Genomic DNA, 22916 nt, shown 5'->3' with positions numbered 1-22916 from the left:
CTGAAAAACAAAACTAGGAGAAACTTTTCTTTCTAGATTTAACGTATTTGTTACGCTTTAAATTTACAATTTCCTAAGTCAATTACATTTCTAGGAACAAAGGGGATAGTAGGGGATATCTGTATCTAGGAGTTGATAAAAGGATATAACTTGATTTAGCCGTATTTAAATTAAATTTCTGTATGTTTCTTTAATTCTTGTAATATTTTTAAGTTTTTAGTCAGGGTCGTTGTTGTAATTTTTTTTGTCCTCTAGTTTGAGAAGCAGCTCCTTGGTGATCCCGAACTTAAGAACTTGAAGAAAGGAGATATAGTTTAAATTCTACGCAAGGGTTTTTACATTTGTGACGAGCCGTTCCACATTAGTCCTTTAACTTCAGTTGAACATCCGGTACTGCTGTTTAAAATTCCAGATGGGAAGCCAGCTCCTGTAGCTACCAAAGCTCAAACCCAGGTTTGTTTGTTTTTCTTTGTAGGGTCTGACCTTGCATGGTTTGAAAACAGTTAGCCCTAGCGATTGTTAGAGGTTCGACATAATATGTGAAAAATCTTTTTTAGACACTCTGCTGGCGATGCGGCTTTGTTAGATTTAGGTGGGATGGCAGTTTAGTGTCCATTCATATATTCCCCAGTCCTCGTCAATGTATGCTTTGAATGAGTTGTGAGTTTTTAACTGTATGGCTGACTCAGAGAGGGTATTCTAGTGGGGGGCAATGTGGACAGTAAAGAGGTCTTATTGTTTTATCCTCTGACACTAAGAAAGATTCAGTTTTGGGGTATGACCTTTGATTCGTAAAAAAGTAAAGTTAAAAATAATTAATTGAGTTCAAAACTCTTTAGTTTAATGTTAAAAAGTGACACCGTCATATCTTCAGTGGCGTAATTTCGTCAAAATCCTGGGTGGGGGTGGGGCAAAGTTGGAGCCAATTATCCCAAATCACAATGAAGATGACAGTAAAAACTAAAAAAATGAGCCATTTGGTATCATAAGGGTACTGCATAGCACTATAAAGGTATGTTATAGTATTATAAAGGTACTTTATAGTACTATAAAGGTAAATATATACTGTAAAAATTGATCCGTTTCTGTTGATGTTTGAATTACGCAGGCCTATCTTGGTTTTGACAATATTTTTGAAGATACTAAATTTTAGTTAGGGGGAGCGGCAAACTGGGGTCTGACGGGGCAAGCTAAACTGTAGAAGGGACAGTTTCCCCCTGCTCCATAGTAAAATATGCCCCTGCATATTCCTCCCCCCACACACAAAAAAAATGTATGGCCGAGAATGCAGAGAGAGAGAGAAGGGGGAGGGGGAGTGAGAAAAGATGAAAGACACACTAGAACAAAATGAAAGTCGAACTCCTTCATCACCCATTACCTACCGTTCACCAAGCCAGGGTGAGGTGCAATGCAGAATAAACAGCACTAATATATTGGAATATATGGACTCAATCACCGCCCTCACCGTCAGACCTTAAACCGATTTCGAAGACGCCCATCATCTCGGAAGTTTTTGAAGACTTTATTCTGCAGTGGCTACTAGCAGAAGTAGAACATATAATTGGCCCTATGCAGTTCGGTTTTCGACGAGGGCACAACACAACACATTATCTGGTCAGATTACTTCATGATCTACTCGAGCACCTAGAAATTCCGGAGGCCCTTGCTGATGTAATAGTTTCTGATTTCGTCAAAGCTTTGTGATAAAGGGAAAGAATAAAGATTATTATTATTAATACCAATGCATGGGATTGAGTTTGATATGACTGGTGAAAGGGATGGAAATTTTGCCTGATTACGAAGATGATACGAAAAATTTGTTCATTGTTATAAAATAATTTTCACTTGAGAATTCTTTCATTATTTATAAAACTAAAAGCCGTTGTTAATACAAAAGTCAAAACACTGTAAAATTTAAATGTTCTTAAAAAATATGAATTGGAATCTTTGAATTGATCTACCATACCATATTGCGTTCTTGCTGGACATTCCAGTAGATAGGGGAGGGGTCGACCCTCAAAGAAGGTAAAAGAGCAGTGGGGCTGGTGCAATAAGATAGGGGTGGGTCTATCTTATTGATTGGGGTTGGGCTGGGTCTGGGAAAAGATTCTGAGTCCGTAAGTCCATTTTTGTGTCCGCATAGTTGCGTGTATAATCGATCGTATTATTTGTTGTTATCCGAACACAATAGCTATGAATGCCTGCCAAATTAACACAAATATATGATTGTAATGTTGTATTTTAGTTTTATTTCAGTGTGGGCAGTGTACTAGTAATTATACTAAAAGCATGGGTTTTCAAAAACCTGCATCAAGATATATATATATATATATATATATATATATATATATATATATATATATATATATATATATATATATATATATATATATATATATATATATATATATATATATATATATATATATATATATATATATATATATATTATGAAAAGAGCAATTACCAATGCAACAGCACAAACCATAAAAAAAAGAAAAAAAAAGAGAGACAGAAGGAGAAAAGGAAGACTGTTTTCCTAAATTAGTGATTAATATAGACCAGCACTTGAATGAGGCCTTAACCCTACTCATCCATACAATTACATAGGTCAAACAGCATAGCCAAACACAATCAACCATAAAGAATAATCCATGGACAGGCAGTCATGTCGTCAATAAGTATAAGTCGTCATTCACCAAATAATAGAAAAAATAATAAAGACAAATACTTCAGAGGCAACAAACCAACACAAGGGCTCATCAGGAAAATACACTGGCTTATAGGATTTCGCCACTTTAAATTTGCCACGTATATATATATATATATATATATATATATATATATATATATATATATATATATATATATATATATATATATATATATATATATATATATATATATATATATATATATATATATATATATACTAGCTGTTATATATCCTCGAACATGCAACGTACAATTGTCCATGGGAAAAACAATCAGTATTAAGATCAATCAATCAATCAATCAATTTATTGATACTAAAAGAAAAAACTATTACAAAAGTAAAGTGGTTACTAGGCCCAAGAAGCTTTGCTTGTAATGGACCACAGAGAACAAGAATAAAACACTATTATAAAATACATACAAAAAAAAAAAAAAAAAAAAAAAAAAAAAAAAAAAAAAAAAAAAAAAAAAACACTGGAACAAGACAAGAACATTGAATAGATAGGATATTTAACAGATAGAAGATTTAGAAGGAGATTTAACAAATAGCTGAAAATGATTTTAAAAGAAGAGAAGAGACATACAAATTAGGAAAGGATTAAGAAAGAGAGAAAAATTATTGAATTGGAAATACCCGACGAAATAATGCCTTTGCAGAAAGAAAAAGAGGGACATCCGAAGGGATGGAGTTCCATAATAGAATTGATTGATATACTGGAGACCTCTGGCCTGCTGTAGAAGATCGTTTTGGTAAAATAAATCGTCGAGGAGAATTACGTAAAGAAGAAAAGTACCTACCTGAGCCTGTCCGTGAGAAAAACTGCTGTAGGGGCGGTGGGAGAGTACCTAGAAAAGCAGAATGCGCAAAATAAAGAGTACTTTTACCTATAATATGATCCAGCGGAGCTATTCCAGTATCATTATAAAGATCAGAGGAAGGGTAAAGCCGAGGGAGAAGAAAAGTAGCCTTCACTGCCCTATTTTGGGCTCTTTGAAGTGAGCAGAGAAGAGATTTATTAGTATTACCCCAGACAGAGCAGCAATAAGAAAGGTAAGGATAAATAAAAGCATAATAAAGAGAAACCATAATATCAGGAGGAAGAAATGAGTTAATCCGGTGCAACATTGAAGACTGGCGGAGGATTAAGGAACGGGTGTGAGTTATATGCGGTTTGAAAGAAAGAAAACAGTCAAGATACACACCAAGAAATTTCACCACAGTAGCTTGTGGTATAATATCATTCCCAAAAGTCAGGGTGATTGGCTCCTGTACGTCTCGCATACGGTAAGGGGTCCTGAAGTTGACAATGGCACTCTTTCGGCTGTTAAGAGCCATACCATTTGACCAGCACCAATCCTTTACTTTATCAAGAAGACCTTGAGCCATAGAAGTGGCAGATGGCAGGTCCACCGCAGCAATGAAAAAGTTACTGTCATCAGCAAAAAGAACAGGGTGAACATGGGGATGAAGACCATCAACAAGATCATTGATGTAAATTAGAAATAAAAGTGGTCCAAGCACAGAGCCTTGTGGGACACCTTTCAACACAGGCAAAGTAGAGGAAGAAGTACAGTTAACCAAAACATACTGAGATCTCTCTGAGAGGTAGGACCTAAACCATTCTAGTGGGACTCCATGCACTCCAAATAAAGATAGTTTAGACAGAAGAACATTGTGGTCAACCATATCAAAGGCCTTAGAAAAGTCGAGAAATAGACCCAAAACACACAAGCCCTTGTCCAGATTAACACGCACAAACTCAGTTGCATCAGAAAGTGCGTGCAAGGTAGAGAATGAGGGACGAAAACCATACTGATGGTTAGTGATGAGAGGATTTCCAGCAGTCGAATTAGTACTAAATACAAATGAAGAGAGTCGACGATACACTACTTTTTCAACAACCTTTGAGATGACGGGAAGAAGAGAAATAGGTCTGTAATTTGAAATTAGAGAAGAATCACCTTTTTTATGCAAGGGTACAATGGTAGCAACTTTAAATAAATGAGGAAAAACACCAGAAGAAAGAGAGAGGTTAGTTATGTGTGAGATGGGATGAGAAACGAACTGACTGATTTTTTTAAGGACATTATTACTCAAACCAAAACTATCAACTGAACAACTACTTGGAAGTTGAGAAATAATACTAGAAATCTCAGTAGTACTACATGGGGAAAGGAAAAAAGACTTCTCTGTCATAGGAAAACAACTTACTCTACTCGGGGGTGGAATGAGAACTGAGGGAAGTGTGGTGAAATACGAATTGAAGGCACTTGCTAAGGATTTTTTATCCACAACAGATCCATCAGCTTTCCTATAAAGAGACGGGGAAGATTGTTTGAGTTTCTTACGGGAGAGAGCTTCATTAATTACAGTCCAAACCTTGCGCAAATTCCCTTTACACTCATTAATTCGACGTGAAAAATACAGCTTTTTTGCTAAACGAACTGAAGAAGTGAGCACATTTTTGTAATGTTTATACTTCAGAAGATCTTCCTGTGTCTTACTTTTACATGCAGTCTTGAACAAAGACGCCTTCATATGGGTTGCATTGATCAGACCTCTAGACATCCATGGGCATTTAGGTGTAAAATTCCTTGGCCTCTTTCTAAGAGGAAAATGCTTATCCAACAGAGTGCCCATACGAGACAAGAATAATCTAGTTGCACAATCAGCATCATTAGCTTCAAGAACACTAGACCAATCATTACTCTGAAGACTATGTATTAAATTAGAAATTTCTCTATCTGTAAAAGTTCTAAAAGAAGACTCGCCTTTCTCATCCACAGTAATCTCTGTTTTAGGCACAGATAGTGATAGATAAATAGGGAAGTGATCAGAAAGATCAGTGAAAACAAGACCAGACGAGAACTTCAAATTAGGAGAATGAGAAGTGAAAATATTATCTATTAAAGTGGCAGAATTTCTTGAAGGGTCAACACGTGAAGGAAAAAAAATTGAAGGAAGTAGCCCAGAAGAAGAAAATACATCAAAAAGATGGTCACATTCATCATTTGATCCAACATTTAACATATTACAATTAAAGTCTCCCAAAATACAAATCCGTTTTTTAGAGAAAGTACCCACACCAGAAAGCTGATCAAGCAAATCACAGAACAGATGTGTTGGAAAAGGAGGGGGCTTATAAAACAAACAAACAGTATCACATGCAACCTGGCTTTTCAGATCAATAACAAGAGAATAAACTGTCCTACTATTAGACACCACCGATTTAAACAAGGATTCAAGATCAGATCTTCTACAAAATTCAATACTAGATTTTATGAACAAAGAAATACCCCCAGAACACTTTGTTACCATTCTAGGGACATGAATAGCAATATAACCATGCATGTCATAAGCTGTAAAATTATCACTGTCAGATAACCATGTTTCTGTCAAGCCTATGACATCAAAAGGGCAAGAATTATCAGACCACAGATACGATTTAAGAGTGTCCCACTTATCTCTTATCCCACACACATTCAAACAAAAAACATTAAAGCAACTGTTTGAAGAGAGTGAGGGCATAATATTATCACAATAATCAATGGTGGTGTGATAATTACAGCTAGAACTAACCATAGATTCAAGGAGAGGGTCAAAAGTGTGTGCCTCTTGTTTACCAGCACTACTTGGTTGATCAAATATAACTGAATTAAGAATAGAAGAATTCATAAGGAAAGAGAAATCACCCATATTTATCTCAGACATATAAAACCTTCACAAATGACACACTATCCATAGTACACTTGAAGGTAATGGAATCATAAACAAAGAAAAAGAAATATCAGTGGGATGGCAAATATTAACCAAAGAAAAGGGTCAAATAATGTGGCACCAGTCAGAAAAAGAAGAGCTGCGAGTGTTAAGGCATGTCAAACAATGACAGAAATCAGGCTACATAAAGGCAATAGGATCTCAAACAAATATAAAGAGACATTAGTAGGATGGCTCATAATATTTGAAGAATAGGCTAAATTTACAATATGGGACCAGTAAAATTTATGTGAGCTGTAAGTGTGCTGACATGACAAAAGTGTGATAGAAAATAACATACATGAAGGTGATAGGAACACAAACAAATATAAATAAATATCAATGGTAAGACACATGATGTTCAAAGTATAAGACCAAAATAGATTTGAGCAATCAAAATTATGTGATCTGCATGTGAACACACAGAACAAAGATATGGTAGAATTAAGGCAAAATGAAGGTGATACAATCACAAACATAAATAAGGAAATAATAGTGGGATGGCATATATTTGTCAAAGTATTGGCCAAAAGTATTATGTGGAGCCACTCAAGATTATAAGAGCTGCAATTATGCTTACATGACAAAAATATGATAGAAATTGGCCTACATGAAGGTGAGAGAGTCAAAAACAAAAATAAAAAAAATTCAGTAGGATGGCATATATTAACCATAATATTGGCCCAAAATATAATATGGGACCAGTCAAAACTTGATGAGCTGCAAGTGTGCAGACATAACAAGAATGTTCCAGAAGCCATGCAACATGATGGTGATAGGATCACAAACAAACTTAATGAAAAATCAGTGGAAAGGCACATATTAATTAAAGGAGTGGCACAAAATATAATGTGTAACCAGTTAAAATTATGTGAGCTATAAGTATGCTGACATGACAAGAGTAAAACAGAAAGCAAACTACATGAAGGTGGTAGAATCACAAACAAACATAGAGCAATATTAGTGGGAAGGGACATATCATTCAAGGTATTGCCCCAAAGCATAATATAGCACAAGTCAGAATTATGTGAAGACAGTGAAGAGTGAAAGAGGAAAAATGTAAGAACATAAAATAAATTCATACAAAAACAATTCAACACATTATAACAAAGTGAACTAAAATCCATCACTTTAATTCTCTGCATTTGCAGCACACAAATCAATTTCATCCTGATCACTGAACTTAACTACTCTTCCAGACTGAGTTTTATACAGGATATCACCTTTACTGGACCAAACATTACGTAAACCAAGCTTTGACTTGGCATATGAAAGAAGCTGTAAGCGAGGTTTTGTAAGCATCTCAGAAAATAGTGTCCCAGATCCTTTCAAATCCTTCTTTTGTCTGAGAAGCAGTTGGCGAATTCGTAAATTACAAAATTCTACAACTATGGGTCTGGGTTTGGCAGATGGTTTGCCAATTCTTTTGGCTGATACAACATCAGACTGGGTAATTGGTATGCCAGGAAATTTCACAGCACATAGTGACATGAACTGACTTTCAGTGTTTTCAATGGGGGCATCTTCTTTCACCCCAAAGACAATAATTTGGTTGCTCAAAGCCTGTTATTCAAAACGATCATTTAATCTTGCCAGGTTAGACTGGATAGGCTTGAAAGAGCTCTCAAGGTCTTTCATTGATGACCCTAGAGTAGTCAAAGAAGATTCAATTGAAGATATGCGTTTATTATAGCTTTCAAGGGTCTTATCAACTAGACTACTAAGATCTAGACTGAGGCCAGCATACACATCCTGCTTGATTGCATCCAGCTTATCTGAAGAAATAGTGGCATCATGTTGAATGAATGCCTGTTCCTCTTTCATTTTGGTCACAGCCTCATCTACCTGGGTAGAGATCTTGGCCAATATGAGGTCATCAAGTAACCCTTTCACTGAAGATTTAAGGCTGTCAGGATGCAGTGAATCTGCTAACATTTTGTGTTTAATTTTTATATTATTCATGTGGCTAGTCAGCATGAGTATTTGCTCTGAGACAGATTCTGATCCAGAGAATTGGAGTGAGCTCCAATGTGGTATAGATCTATACCACATTTTTCTAATGATTGACCTTGAGCTTTGTTAATGGTGATTGCAAATGCTAATCGAATTGGGAATTGCAATCTTTTAAATTGAAAAGGCAGATCCGTTGGAATCATGGGAATGCGAGGAATAAGAACAGCCTCACCCTCAAAAGGCCCTGTCAAGATCGTGGCCTCTATTAGGTTTTCCATTGTTTTTTTTTTACGGCAAGTCGCGTGCCATTGCAAAGCTTTGGTGGGTTGATATTTCTTAAAAGTATTATTGGTACGCCTATTTTTTGTTGTAGCACGTGTGGTGGAAACCCTGAAAGATCTATGGAATTTAAAAATTCAGATGGATAATTAACCGCTTCATTTGGTTCCAAAACTGTGTCGACTGACTTGCAAAGGACTGCCTGGTCTCGAATCTTGGTCAAAACAATATTGTTGATTTTGTGGACGTCTATATTTTTGGGTGCGAGAATCGCTCTTTCACTTAGCCATTTATTATTTTTATAATTTTTTAGAATATTCGGAAATACTTTTTCAATCAATTCATTTTTGGACGTCACTAAATTACAGAAATCAGCAGGTAGTTGTATACGTCCTGAAATTGAGTCTATCGTATCATAAATGTCTTTTTGTTCCGACGTTAACTTGGAAATGTTATTTTGTACATACGACAATAGATCACTCGTACTGTAACTTTGTTCACGATCCAATTCTACACATGTCGAAACAGCAGCGATACGGTTAGGTGAAGGTATTCCCAAATCCTGAAGAGGTTTGTTTTCCATAAGTACGCACAAATCTTCTATAATAACTAAAGTGTAGTTATAAATTTCTGATGTAAAATCAAGTTATATCTGACGTCTCTAGCTGTTTTCGATGGAGTATATCTTCGGACATTTTTGACTTATATTTTTCCCATAACTCTGTAGGAGCTAATGGAGAGCAAGTGCACGAATTTGACTTGGGGTTGACGTTTCGCACGCGTCATTGATGCAGTTATCCCAGTGTTGGTCATTCTCCAATAAATTCAGAGCTTGGCATGCGCTACGGTAAGTGTCATGTATAGTACCGTTTACAGTTCTCAAATACTCAAAGGATGTTGGACCGGGTACATTCACCAAAAGCAGACGTAGAAAGAAGCATTCATGTTGATTGGGGTGAACGGTATAGAGTCTTCCTATCGTGATATCTTTGAAGATGGTAGGTTGGCCGTAAACCCACTGGTTATCTACTTCGATGGTGGTACCGTTGCCATTGTAGGTTCTTCAGTCATTTTAAAATTAGAAAATTCTCTTTCAACGGTCTTCTTACAATTAAAAATTTGTCTTTGAACGATATTCTTAAATACCTGTGTCCTGGTCGTCATTTATATTCCCTGTGTCCCGGTCGTCATTTGTGTCCCGGTATCCCAGTCTGTAATTTCTCTTTGAGTGTCCCGGTCGTTATTTATATTCCCTCTGTCCCGGTCGTCATTTGTGTCCTGGTCTGTAATTTCTCTTTGAGTGTTTTTTCTTTTTAGTATTTTTTAGCTTTTTATATTTTTTCTTTTTTCAGTTTTCTTTTTCTTCTTTATTTTTCAGCTTCACTATGAAATACATATCGCCGAACCTTTGTTTTTTTTAACTAAAATCTGGTAGGCATTGATGACCTTATCCAAGTCAAAATCCCAAACCCAATCATCATCGCTATCATTTTCAGTTTTGATATGTTTTGACTCTCGCTGTCCAGGTGGATCTTCATCTAACTGCGCGGTTTTGCGTTCTTTAGCCTCAAGCCTGTTTCCTTGCTGTTCTTTTGATTCCTCGGCACGCTTTCTTTTCTGACTTTCTCTATCAGCAGCAAGTTCTTAGGCATAGACTCTTTGAGCATCTTCATCGGCTTTTGCCATTGTAAGTTCATCAGTCATTTTAAACTTAAACATTAATAGATTTCTACGTGAACATATATGTCTTAAATATCTTTAATGACGTCACCGTCATAGCAAAAATGACGACAACTAACTTCATGACGTCAGTCGACACAGAAACATGACGTCACCTGATCCACAGACAGACAACTTATTTTTATATATATAGAAAAGCTGTTGGGGTGGCGCTTCGCGCCACCCCAACACCTAGTTTTTGGGGCGCTTCGCGCCCCCCCAAGACCCCCGCGCGCGTAAGTCGTTACGCGCCATATTAGTTACGCACCATTGTAGCAGTGTCCCTGTGTCCCACCTGTGAATAGAGATAGATATAAATATATATTTTTAACTACGTAAAACATGCAAATATACACCATTCTTCGCTGTTCCATTGTCTGTACATATAAATAGCATTTATATTCCCTGTGTCCCGGTCGTCATTTGTGTCCTGGTGTCCCAGTTTGTATTTGCTCTTTGAGTGTCCCGGTCGTCATTGATATTCCCTGTGTCCCAGTGTCCCGGTCGTCATTTGTGTCCCGGTGTCCCGGTCTGTAATTTCTATTCAAACAATCCCTGTGTCTCAGTCGTCAATTATATATCCCACCTGTGCCTCCGGCGTCCCCGTTGTAGTTGTGTCCCTGCGTCCCGGTCGTCATTTATATTCCCGGTCGTGATTTGTGTCCGGGTGTCCCAGTCTGTAATTTTTCTTTGAAGTTCCTGGTCGTCATTTATATTCCCTCTGTGTCGGTCGTCATTTGTGTCCCGGTCTGTAATTTATCTTTGTGTGTTTTTTCTTTTTAGTTTTTTTAGTTTTTTTTACATTTTTTCAGTTTTTTTCTTCTTTATTTTTCAGCGTCACTATGAAGTACATATCGCCGAACCTTCAGTCATTTTACAATTAAACATTTTTCCGTGAACGCATGTCTTGAATACTATTAATGACGTCACCGTCAAAGCAAAAATGACGACAACTAATTTCATGACGTCAGTCAACACAGAAACATGACGTCACCTGATCCACAGACAGACAGACAACTTATTTTTATATATATAGATATATATATATATATATATATATATATATATATATATATATATATATATATATATATATATATATATATATATATATATATATATATATATATATAAATCTATCTATATAAAAATAAGTTGTCTGTCTGTCTGTGGATCAGGTGACGTCATGTTTCTGTGTTGACTGACGTCATGAAATTAGTTGTCGTCATTTTTGCTTTGACGGTGACGTCATTAACGGTATTTAGGACATTTGTTCACGGAAAAATGTTTGCGGCTAAAGAACGCAAAACCGCGCAGTTAGATGAAAATCCACCTGGACAGCGAGAGTCAAAACATATCAAAACTGAAAATGATAGCGATGATGATTGGGTTTGGGATTTTGACTTGGATAAGGTCATCAATGCCTACCAGATTTAAGTTAAAAAAACAAAGGTTCGTCGATATGTACTTCATAGTGACGCTGAAAAATAAAGAAGAAAAAGAAAACTGAAAAAAGAAAAAGGTAAAAAACTAAAAACAACTAAAAAGAAAAAACACTTAAAGAGAAATTACAGACCGGGACACAAATGACGACCGAGACAGAGGGAATATAAGTGACGACCGGGAACCTCAAAGAGAAATTACAGACTGGGACACCCGGACACAAATCACGACCGGGACACAGGGAATATAAATGACGACCGGGACACAGGGATTGTTCGAATAGAAATTACAGACCGGGACACAAATGACGACCGGGACACCGGGACACAGGGAATATAAATGACGACCGGGACACTCAAAGAGAAATTACAAACTGGGACACCGGGACACAGGGAATATAAATGACGACCGGGACACAGGGACATATCATTAGAATAATGAGGTATAGATCTGAATACGGATTGTTTTTCCCATGGACTATTATATGTTGCATGTTCAAGAGTCAGTAAACCTGACAATCTATTTATATGCACAGACAATGGGACAGCGAAGAATGTTGTATATTCGCATGTTTTACGTAGTTAAAAACATATATTTATATCTATCTCTATTCACAGGTGGGACACAGGGACACAACTACAATGGCGCGTAACTAATATGGCGCGTAACGACTTACGCGCGCGGGGGGGCTTGGGGGGGGGGGTGCGAAGCGCCCCACCAACTAGGTGTTGGGTTGGTGCGAAGCGCCACCCCAACAGCTAGTATATATATATATATATATATATATATATATATATATATATATATATATATATATATATATATATATATATATATATAGCGGTGATTGTTTAGCTGATGGGCGGGTACTTTAATCTTAGCGAAAGTAAAAGTACAATCAGTACTAAAAGTATCAGCTCAATTTATTTCAAGTATAAATTTCGAAATTTTCATTGATTGAAGATCAGGTTCTTTTCTAGGGGTGTCAGTTCACAAATATCTGAGGAAGCGGGTCAAAATTTATTTTTCAAAATCTTTTTCAATAAAAATACCAAAAAGGCTTTTTTAAGGCTCCAAAAATGTATTTTTTTTCAAAATTCGGGGACAGAAATGGCACCCTGCCCTCTACTGCTTCCAATAGACTTTAAATTTTTTAGGATAAAGTTAAATTAGAAAAACCCGGTTCAGGAACAACTGCGCCTTCAGGAACCACCGTGCCTTCAGGAACCACCCCTATTGCTGACGTAAGTGGCTTATTATTTGTGTAAGAATTGCTATAGAAGTGTGTGGGTGAAGCATTCTTCGGCATACCGTACAAAATTTTAATGTCCCAGTAGCGCTCAAGTTTTACTTTTTTCTTCTTCTTTATAAGTTGTAAGTCAGTTTAGTCGCACTAAAGTAGCTGGTTGTTTTTGCATTGGGTGTCAAGGTCGTATTCAGGAGGGGGGACCCCCCTCTCTCCCGATTTTTTTTTCAGCTCGCAAAAACATAACAAAAATGTATATAAAAATTTGTTAATGCATTTTTAAAGTGTTTGTCACTCCTGCCTACATCTCCCGAAAAAATACCCCCCCCCAGGAAAAATTCTGGATATGCCCTTTGGGTGTTTAATGTTGATCCCGACAACTAGAAATCGAAACATCTTGGGTGCGTTCCACCAAGCGACTATCAATAATTATAATGGATTATCTAATTCTAATAGGAGGTCGCTTTAATAAAGGACCTTTTTCAGTGTCAGCTGAACTTCTGTGAAGTAATTAGGCTTAGGCTGTTTTAATTTTGGGCTTTAGTTTCTAAAACTAACAGTTAAAATATTAGCCAAAGATCTTGACGGATGACGACTTAAATAAAAAACAACAAAGAAATACCAAGGGAAAAACATCAAAGAAAGGTTAAAAGAAACATACAAGTGTCTACTTATAAAATATATAATACCTAGCCAAAGATCCTGTTGGACTATGTCATGGAAAGAACAGAAATTGTTCTTTTTATTGGGAGGGGGCTGACCCTTGCTCAACCCTTGCTCTTTACGCTAAAGTCTTAGTGATGTTTAGAAATATTTTGATTTAGAATCAACAGCCCCTGTGTTTTGAATAGTCTTTCCTAAAGAATTAGGACAAAAAGTCAAACTTTAGTGTAAAGAGCAAGAGCTGACAAAGGGGCCCTCATATACAGAATAATTTCTGTACTTTTCAAGTTCTAATGCTACTCCTTACTTGAAAAAAAAAGTTTTTTTTATTATTTAATTTCTGTTTATTTAATCATTAATTTCCATTTATTTAATAATTATTTAATCATGCCAGGAAATCTTTTTCCCTAATCTCGTGGAGAAAAATTTCCTTGAAATTTCCTCCCAAAAATTTTTCGTATATTTCCCAGTAATAAATGCTATATGCAAACAATATAGGCATATTGCGTAAGTTACAGCCCTTTCTCCATGGACTATACGGAGGGTCCATGGCATACGGCCAAAAGCATAGTTTTTGGATCTTTCATCTATGTGTAATTAAATTCCTATCTTAAAATTTGGATCGGATGTCTTTGGGGAAAATTGGCGTGGGAGAGGGCTAGATGCCCTCTGTTTGTTCTGTTTAAAAAGGAACTAGAACTTTGGATTGCCACTCGAATGAGCTCTCGGTCTTTTAGGATCATTGATTTGATGCGATCAACCCTGAAAGAAAAAGTATGCATCATTGATCTTTCTTCTGCCAAAAAATACGTATTTCACATTTTTTTTTAGATATGAGCTTGAAACATCCGCGATTAGGATCCTTTGATGTGCTGAATTTGGTTGTTGGATTTTTGTTAAAATCACGTGACTTTCCTAAGTTGTTTTCCCTCTTTCTCGAAAATCGAGCATATTTTCTCAGGCTCGTGGCTTTTGGTGGGTAAACTCAATGAGGTTTATATATATGGAATTTGCATAAAAGCCAATTCTTTTGATGGGTATCTATTTTTATCAAAATTTCGTTCTATAGAGTTTTGGTTACTATTTGGCCAAGTCACTCCTTACTTATAGTTCGGTGCCACGAACTGTTTTACCTTAAATATGTTTGTTTGAACTGAAATAAACAGAAATAAGGAAAAATAAGCAGAGAGAAACGGCATAATAAGTCCACACATTTTTATTATTTGCTTTTCAGGCTTGTATGTTTGACAAACAAGACTTAAAAATATTAAGGAGGAAAACTAAGGGGAGTTTTGAAAATATTTACTTTGTAGAGTAGAGGAGACCAGGGTAGTGAATGAATTTGTTTTCAAGAAAAGAGGCACTTTTTTATTAAAGTTAGAAGTGGACACTTCGATTTTTTTTATATTCTGACATAGCTTAATAATTTAAAAATTAAAAAATTGGTTCTTTTGTATGAAACTTTAAGCCAATAAAACGAACAAACAGTTTTTAAGCTGCAGCTTCCTTTAGAATTAAATTGTCTGTTTTTGTACTTAAATTGAATTGATTTAATAGTTGGCCAGCAATTAGGTGATTTTATGACGTTAGTGACATATTTATATCACGATATGATTTTTGGACTAATAAATTCATAGACTTGATAAATTACTGGACGCTTAAATTAATGAGCATAAATTAATCGACTATTACTAAAGAATCAATCATCTTCGAGCTGATTCAGAGTAAACTAGGGATTTTGTATCAAAACAGTTGTTTTCTAGCGTAACTTTTCATTTGCACATTCAACAAATGGGAATATGTATGCTTTCTTACGCTACTATATAGATTTTTTTTTAAAGTGTCCGAAAACTGTTCCTGGGCTAATTTGATCTCAGATATAAGAAATAGAAATTGGTGTTCCTTTTATTCAGTTTTATGATCTTTTAAAGTTACAGGTGTCCAAACTAAACGAAAAAATAGTGGCACAGGGTGAAAATGTCAGAAGTTTGAAAGCAAGCAAAGCCGATAAAGTATTAATTGATCAGCAAGTTAAAATCTTATTGGCCCTCAAATCCGATTTTAAGGTGGCTACTGGCTCAGAATGGAGCACCAGCGGTAACTACAGCAAAATCAGCAGATCAAATTAATAGAGAAATTGCTGGTCAAAGGGACAAGGTCAGAGACCTGAAGTCGGAAAAAGCAGATAAAGCTACAATTGATTCAGAAATTAAATCCTTATTGGCCTTGAAAGCTGAGTTTATGGCTTTAACTGGCTCAGATTGGAAGCCTACTACTGCACCAGTGGTAACTGCAGCAAAATCAGCAAGTACAATTAATAGTGAAATTGCTGTTCAAGGGGACAAGGTCAGAGATCTGAAATCTAAAAAAGCAGATAAAGCTACAATTGATTCAGAAGTTAAATCCTTATTGGCCTTGAAAGCTGAGTTTAAGGCTTTAACTGGCTCAGATTGGAAGCCTACTACTGCACCAGTGGTAACTGCAGCAAAATCAGCAAATCAAAGTAATAGTGAAATTGCTGCTCAAGGGGAAAAGGTCAGAGATCTGAAATCTAAAAAAGCAGATAAAGCTACAATTGATTCAGAAGTTAAATCCTTATTGGTCTTGAAAGCTGAGTTTAAGGCTTTAACTGGCTCAGATTGGAAACCTACTGCTGCACCAGTGGTAACTGCAGCAAAATCAGCAAATCAAATTAATAGTGAAATTGCTGCTCAAGGGGACAAGGTCAGAGATCTGAAATCTAAAAAAGCAGATAAAGCTACAATTGATTCAGAAGTGAAATTTTTATTGGCCTTGAAAGCTGAGTTTAAGGCTTTAACTGATTCAGATTGGAAGCCTACTACTGTTCCAGTGGTAACTACAGTAAAATCAGCAGATCAAATTAATAGTGAAATTATTGCTCAAGGGGAAAAGGTCAGAGACCTGAAATCTAAAAAAGCAGATAAAGCTACAATTGACTTGGAAGTTAAATCCTTATTAGCCTTGAAAGCTGAGTTTAAAGCAATAACTGGCTCAGACTGGCAGCCTACTGCTGCACTATCGGTAGCTACAGCCAAACCATCAGATCAGTTGAATTATGAAATTGCAGCACAAGTTGATAAGGTTGATAAAGAAATAAGAAAGTTAATAAACGAATTGCTTCGTTTAAAATCAGAATTCAAGCTACTTACTGGTAACGACTGGAAACCCGCTACAGCTGTGCCTGAATCAAAAGAATCAATGTGCCTGACATCAGTGAAGGATAATAGCACTGATGAAAAAGAATTACTGAAGAATCCTCAAGAGCAAAAAATTATGGTGAGTGGTCCTAAGTTGTTACTTTTTTTTCACTCTTGTGTCTCTAGGTAATGTTTTTTGTAATGTATCTTTCTTAAAAGTCATAGTAAAACCTTAGCGTAAAGAACAAAGTATGAAGTAGGGGACAACCCCTCTCATATATAAAAGAATTTCTCTTCCTTTTGAGCTTTGATGTTGCTCCTTACTTTCATTTGAAAAAAAAACTTATTTGTTTTTTTACATTTCTGGTCGTTTTTAAATTATGCCAGGAAATCTAGCTCCCCACAAAAAAAAAATCCCTGGAAAACTCCTACCACGTAAAATACCCCTCACCAGGAAAATTATCCCGAGACAATTCCATTTTAGTAAAAAAAGCCCCCCCCCCCAGAAAAAAAAAATCTTGAGGGTGATTCCGGCTTAAAGTGTTCTCATCACACTTTTATTCAAAAAAAATTTATTTACATATTATTTTTGAAATCTTGCGTTGCGTTGAAGACAGCCCCTGGACATAGGGCTGATGTATTCAATGAATTGAATTGAATTGTCTTGAGAAAATCCCCCTTTTATTTCTAAGTTATGTTTGTTTGACAGAGCACTTGGTGATTTTCGTCAAAAGTTGGACCGAATCTTGACTGGGGCAACCTTATTTGATAACTGATTGGTTAATTTAAAAGTAAGCTTTTACAGAGTATCCCATTAATCAAGAATAATTCTTGGCGGTATTGTAGATGTTCACTATACCCATAGATTTAATCCCTGCAAAGACCCTTTAATCTTGACTTGTTTAGGAGTTATCTAACTTTTGGTTTAAATCATATGTGACGAATTCATGCAGAATTCATGTAGTGCCATCTCCGGGTTTAGTGACATCATTAGATGTCGCTAAAACGGCTGTAATGACATCGGAACAAAATTTACCCCTTTCTGTCATAGCTTATTTTAATGTGCCAAGTTTGAAACTGCTTTAATGCGATGAAAATGACCTACGGGTTAAAAGTAAAGTTGAAATTTCTGGTTTAGCAATGTCTAGATAAGAAGTTTTTCGGCGGGGAAATTGCCAAAAATGTTTGTTCCAAGATGTGGATGGCGACTCTGAAAATTCATAATATTTTGTCTAATCTATTTGCATACTTTTCGGTAAAAGCAGAATTACATACAATACAGTATCAATAATAAGTTACATGAGTAATCTAGCAATTTAGACCGTGTTCTACTTATACATAAGTTGTTTATATATATTGCAGATAATAGCTCGTCTCCGAACCAACAACGTTTCAGACACCAGTCTCTCTCTCTCTCTCTCTCTCTCTCTCTCTCTCTCTCTCTCTCTCTCTCTCTCTCTCTCTCTCTCTCTCTCGCTTTCTCCTCGTTTTCTTTCCCCTCTCTTCCTATTGCTCTCTGGTTTGTGGTACCATCAATATTATATTTAGGTATCTTAAATTCGGTACCATATTTAGTGTTTATGTTAGCTAATTTATTTTCCATATGCCTAGATGTTTATTATAGTGCTTGATTCTCTACTTGGTTGTCCCTACTGGGGTAATCATGACAATTCCCGAAAAACGAAATGATTGCATGGAATAAATAACAGTCAATGGTCATGTAGTTATTCTTGGTGGGGGGCAGATACCCTTGCTTACAAAGGCTCACCGTTAGCCATATTGACTAAAGAAAAACAATTAACTAGCGACGATTAACGTTTAACCAAGAAAAATTGCCGTGAATGCAGTGAGACTATTGTCTCGTCTGTTTTTCAAAACCAGAGAAAATTGTGTGGCTACCAACAAATTTGATAGGCTGTATTGTAGCGAGTTTTAAGTAGAGTCCAAGCAACCACTTGAACTTTGAGATTGATGGTAGGGGAAGCCTCAATCCTTTGAGGATAGTATATTTCAACGTTGTTATCTACTTCTATTAGAAAAAAAATTTAAAGACAAAGATTATTTTCTATCTGTTTTTTTGAATTAGTTATGTAAACATGGTATTTTGTTTTTCCGATAGAAGAGAGGTGTTACCCTTGTCAAGGAGGACTCATCCTTTAATTTCAACGCTTAATTTGACAGTGTTTTATAAGCAAGCATTGTAAGCAAGGGATCCTCTTACTTACAATACTACCACACTCGCGTTCTGCATGCAAGGGTTTCATATCCTGTGCAGTCGATTAGAACTAATCACAGTAGCAATCGAATTTTTTTACAAAGAAAGAAGTTTAACAGGTTTCAAAGTTTGTTAATATTGTAGAATTGATAGTTCCACAAAATCGTCCCATTTTGTCTTTTAGTTACTAAAGTTCAGCATCTTTCTAAGTACTCAATTTATCTTTACCTGCAGGATAAAATTGATGTTACCATAGGTGCTGGCCCTACCCGAACCCCAAAATCTTCAAAGAAAGAAGATACCAAAAGAGAATCCAAGAAGGTGGAGAAAAGGGTTGAGAAAAAAGCAGCTAATTCTCAGGTTATTTTTTTTTCTTTTTTTTAATATGTATTCCTTTTTGGTTTTCACCGTAATTCAGTAAGCTGTCAACTTAAGATAGCACTAACTGAATTGACAGAATTGAATGGGAATCAACTAATTCTATGGCTAATGCCATAGGTTAATGCCACTAATTCTATGGCTAATTCTATGGCTAACTAATACGATGGCTTGCTCCAGCCCCCTAGTTCACTTCCTGGCTGAGGGGCCATTAAACGGAGATCAACACCACCGGTTTGGACTCTATGGCCTAGTGACGTATCCTTCTTCCTTCTAATTCTTTGAGTTTGACTGACACTTAATACAAAGTATATATAACCCAAGTATGTGGGCTTTTTCGTATATTAGTTTCGTCACAACTTGTTCATGGAATCTTATTGGTGCTTGTGGACTGTTTCATCCGTACCCACCTCCCCCTTCATATATGCTATCATTCAGTTATCTTATCAATACTGCTTGTATCTTATTTATACTGATTTCTATTCAAAAATATTGCAAGTAAGAATGCTGGGCCAAGTACTGACATTTAAGTGTTAACACAAGATTAATTGTTGCTGACAGTTTAGTGGAAAAGTCGAGTTACAGTTTTCTAATATAATCCAGAAGGGGGTCGCAGGTTGTTTCTCGAAAACCAGTGGGGCATAGGGGAGCTGTTGATAACCAACACTGAAATTCAAAAAAGCAGATTTAGGTCCTCTAATTTTTTCTTTTAGTGTCTTTCCTATTTATTATTTTGAAAGAGGGGTAAGGTAAATGGGAGGGACAGGGTGGAATCTGTTTTCTTTGATGCTTGTTTTTAGTTTTCTGAGATATCGAATTCCTTCATTTTAGAAATAGTAATTTTTTCTCCGGGAAGGGAGTATCAGAAAACGAGAAAACGCATTGAAAGTTAATTTTATGGTTTCTTTAAACTGATGTCTGGACCCTATCCCCCCTCTGTGTGTTTTGAGCAGGTGTGATGAGGGTGAAATGTGCAGGTAGAGGTATGTTTCTGAATTTTTTTTTGTGGTGAGGAAACACTCAATTCTTTGTGTTTAGCTCTTCCCACTTGTAACTTCAGATACGTTTTATTACCTGTCCAGTCAGAGGCAATGCTATAGCGTTGCCTATAGTAAAGGTCCTATGGCTCCAATGTTTTATTATTTATTTATTATTATTTTTTTCCCACAGGCACCTCATATGGAAGGGATCATCCTATAAATAAAGGGGGCTCATTCGATTGGAAATTGGAAGTTCTATTGCCCTTTTTATGAGTCAAAAGTGATCGGAGGGCAACTAGCCCTCCCCCATGCCCCTTTCCCCAAATACATCCTATACAAATTTTGCAATTGTAATTGTGTTAAAAATAGTTCATAGGTCATATAACAAAAACTCAGGGGTCGACACAGTCCCCCAGGGCCTGGGGGCAGGTATTGTGTGCCCTGGGGGTATATATGGTTCTTATAGAAGGGATGCTTGTATAAACTTTAGAGAGGGCTCATTTGCTTTGAAATTGAAAGTTCTAATTCACTTCTTAAGAGTTATAAGAGATCAGAGGGTAACTAGCCCCCCCCCCTTCCCCATGCCATTTTCCCCCCAAATGCATCCGATAAAAATTTTGAGACAGCCATTTTAGTAAAAATAGTTCAAAGATCCTATAATAAATCTTCCAAGGCCGATAAAACCCCACAGGGCCCGGAGGTCAGCGTTGTAAGTTGAACCCTGGGGTATATATTTCCAATCAGATGAGCCTTCTCTGAAGTCTATACGAGCATCCTTTCTATGAGAACTATATATGTCCCCCGGGCATAACTTACAATGCCTGCCCTCGGGCCCTGGGGGGCTTTGTCGACCCCTGAGAATTTGGTCTATGATCTTTGAACTATTTTTCAACAAAAATGGCTAATTGCAAAATGGTAATCGTAATTTTTTATCGCTTGTATTTGGGAAAAAGGGTGTGGGGGTCTAGTTGCCCTCCGATCTTTTTTGACTCTTAAAAACTGAACTAGAACTTTCAATTTCTTATAAAATGAGCCCTTTATGAAGTTTACACACTCTTTACTCTATAAGAGCCATTTATGCCCCCAAGGCGTATCTTCCAACGTCTGTCCCGGCCCCTGGGGTTTCGTCGAGCTCAAGTTTTTATTTTCTTGTGTTTGAACAATTTTTAATAAAATAGATATCTTCGAATTTTTATCGGATTTATTAGGGAAAAAGGGTGTGGGGGACTATTTGCCCTCTGATCTCTTTTGACTTTTAAAAGTAAAAAAGAACTTTCAATTTCCAATCAAATAAACCCTCTCTGAAGTTTATACAAGCATCCCTTCTATAAGAACCATATATGCCTTCAGGGCAGAACTTACAACGCCTATCCCTGGGCCCTGGGGGGTTTCGATGACCCCGGAGAATTTGTTATGGAATCTTTGAACTATTTTTAAAAGAATGGTTATCTCAAAATCTTTATCGGATGTGCTTGGAGGGGGAGTGCATGGGGAGCTAGTTGCCCTCCGATCTCTTGTTAACTCTTAAAAAGGGCACTAAAACTTCCTATTTCTAATCGAACGGGTCTCCTCTGAGACCAACAGAGGCAACAACCCAACACAAGGGCTCATCAGCAAAATACACTGGCCTATAGGGTTTCGCCACTTTAAATTCTCTACCCAGCCAAGTGTCTTTATTATTTGTCTGAATTATTTGTCTTTATTATTTTTTCTATTGTTTGGTAAATGACGACTTTTACTTATTGACGACATGACTGTCTGTCCATGGATTATTCTTTATGGTTGATTGTGTTTGGCTATGTTCTTTGACCTATGTGATTGTATGTATGAGTAGGGTTAAGGCCTCATTCAAGTGCTGGTCTATATTAATCACTAATTTAGGAATACATATATATACTATATATATATATATATATATATATATATATATATATATATATATATATATATATATATATATATATATATATATACTTAAAAGCTGGTAAAGCCACATACAAAACTCATACAAATAAGCATAATAAATAAACAGATACAAACAAATAAAGACTCCTGTTTTCGTGCCTTTAAAGCCTTAAAAATAAAATTGGCTATTGCCAGTATATATCTAGTAGATGTTGATCTAAGGATCCCCAGCAGCAGCTCATCATTTCCACCATATAAAAAATATCCCCTTAGATTTGCCAAGTCTTTGCACCTAAAAAGAAGATGTCCCAATCCATCCCAAAAATACCGCATAGTGGGCAAATTCTAATCTATTTGGAAAATTAAGATTCCTCCAATTTGTTATAAGTGGTAGACAATTAGCACACACCTGAATCCAAATTATAATATGCTAAATTTAATTAATTTAACTGGTGTATTTTATGCTGTGTTTTGTTGTATTTAACTGGTAAATTTAACTTGAAAT

General features: G+C 36.2%; 1 protein-coding gene across 1 annotated transcript; it reads left to right on the top strand.

Moving 5' to 3' along the window:
* The first annotated feature begins 260 nt into the window (after positions 1-260).
* On the top strand, positions 261-19560 carry LOC136028592 (bifunctional glutamate/proline--tRNA ligase-like). Its single transcript, XM_065706424.1, has 4 exons — positions 261-453; positions 13024-13110; positions 15713-17072; positions 19383-19560. The coding sequence occupies exons 3-4, from the start codon at positions 16017-16019 to the stop codon at positions 19530-19532; spliced, it is 1206 nt and encodes a 401-aa protein (XP_065562496.1). The 5' UTR covers positions 261-453; positions 13024-13110; positions 15713-16016; the 3' UTR covers positions 19533-19560.
* Positions 19561-22916: the final 3356 nt, after the last annotated feature.

This window comes from Artemia franciscana, chromosome 7 (assembly GCF_032884065.1).
Source record: "Artemia franciscana chromosome 7, ASM3288406v1, whole genome shotgun sequence".
NCBI classification, from domain to species: Eukaryota; Metazoa; Arthropoda; class Branchiopoda; order Anostraca; family Artemiidae; genus Artemia; species Artemia franciscana.
This window is presented reverse-complemented; position numbering and strand designations above follow the sequence as displayed.

Bases quoted from the DNA above. Each gene is read 5' to 3' on its own strand.
- LOC136028592 (XM_065706424.1), top strand. From the start codon at position 16,017: ATGGCTTTAACTGGCTCAGATTGGAAGCCTACTACTGCACCAGTGGTA. The intron at 17,073-19,382 runs GTGAGTGGTCCT...CTTTACCTGCAG, and splicing joins CTCAAGAGCAAAAAATTATG to GATAAAATTGATGTTACCAT.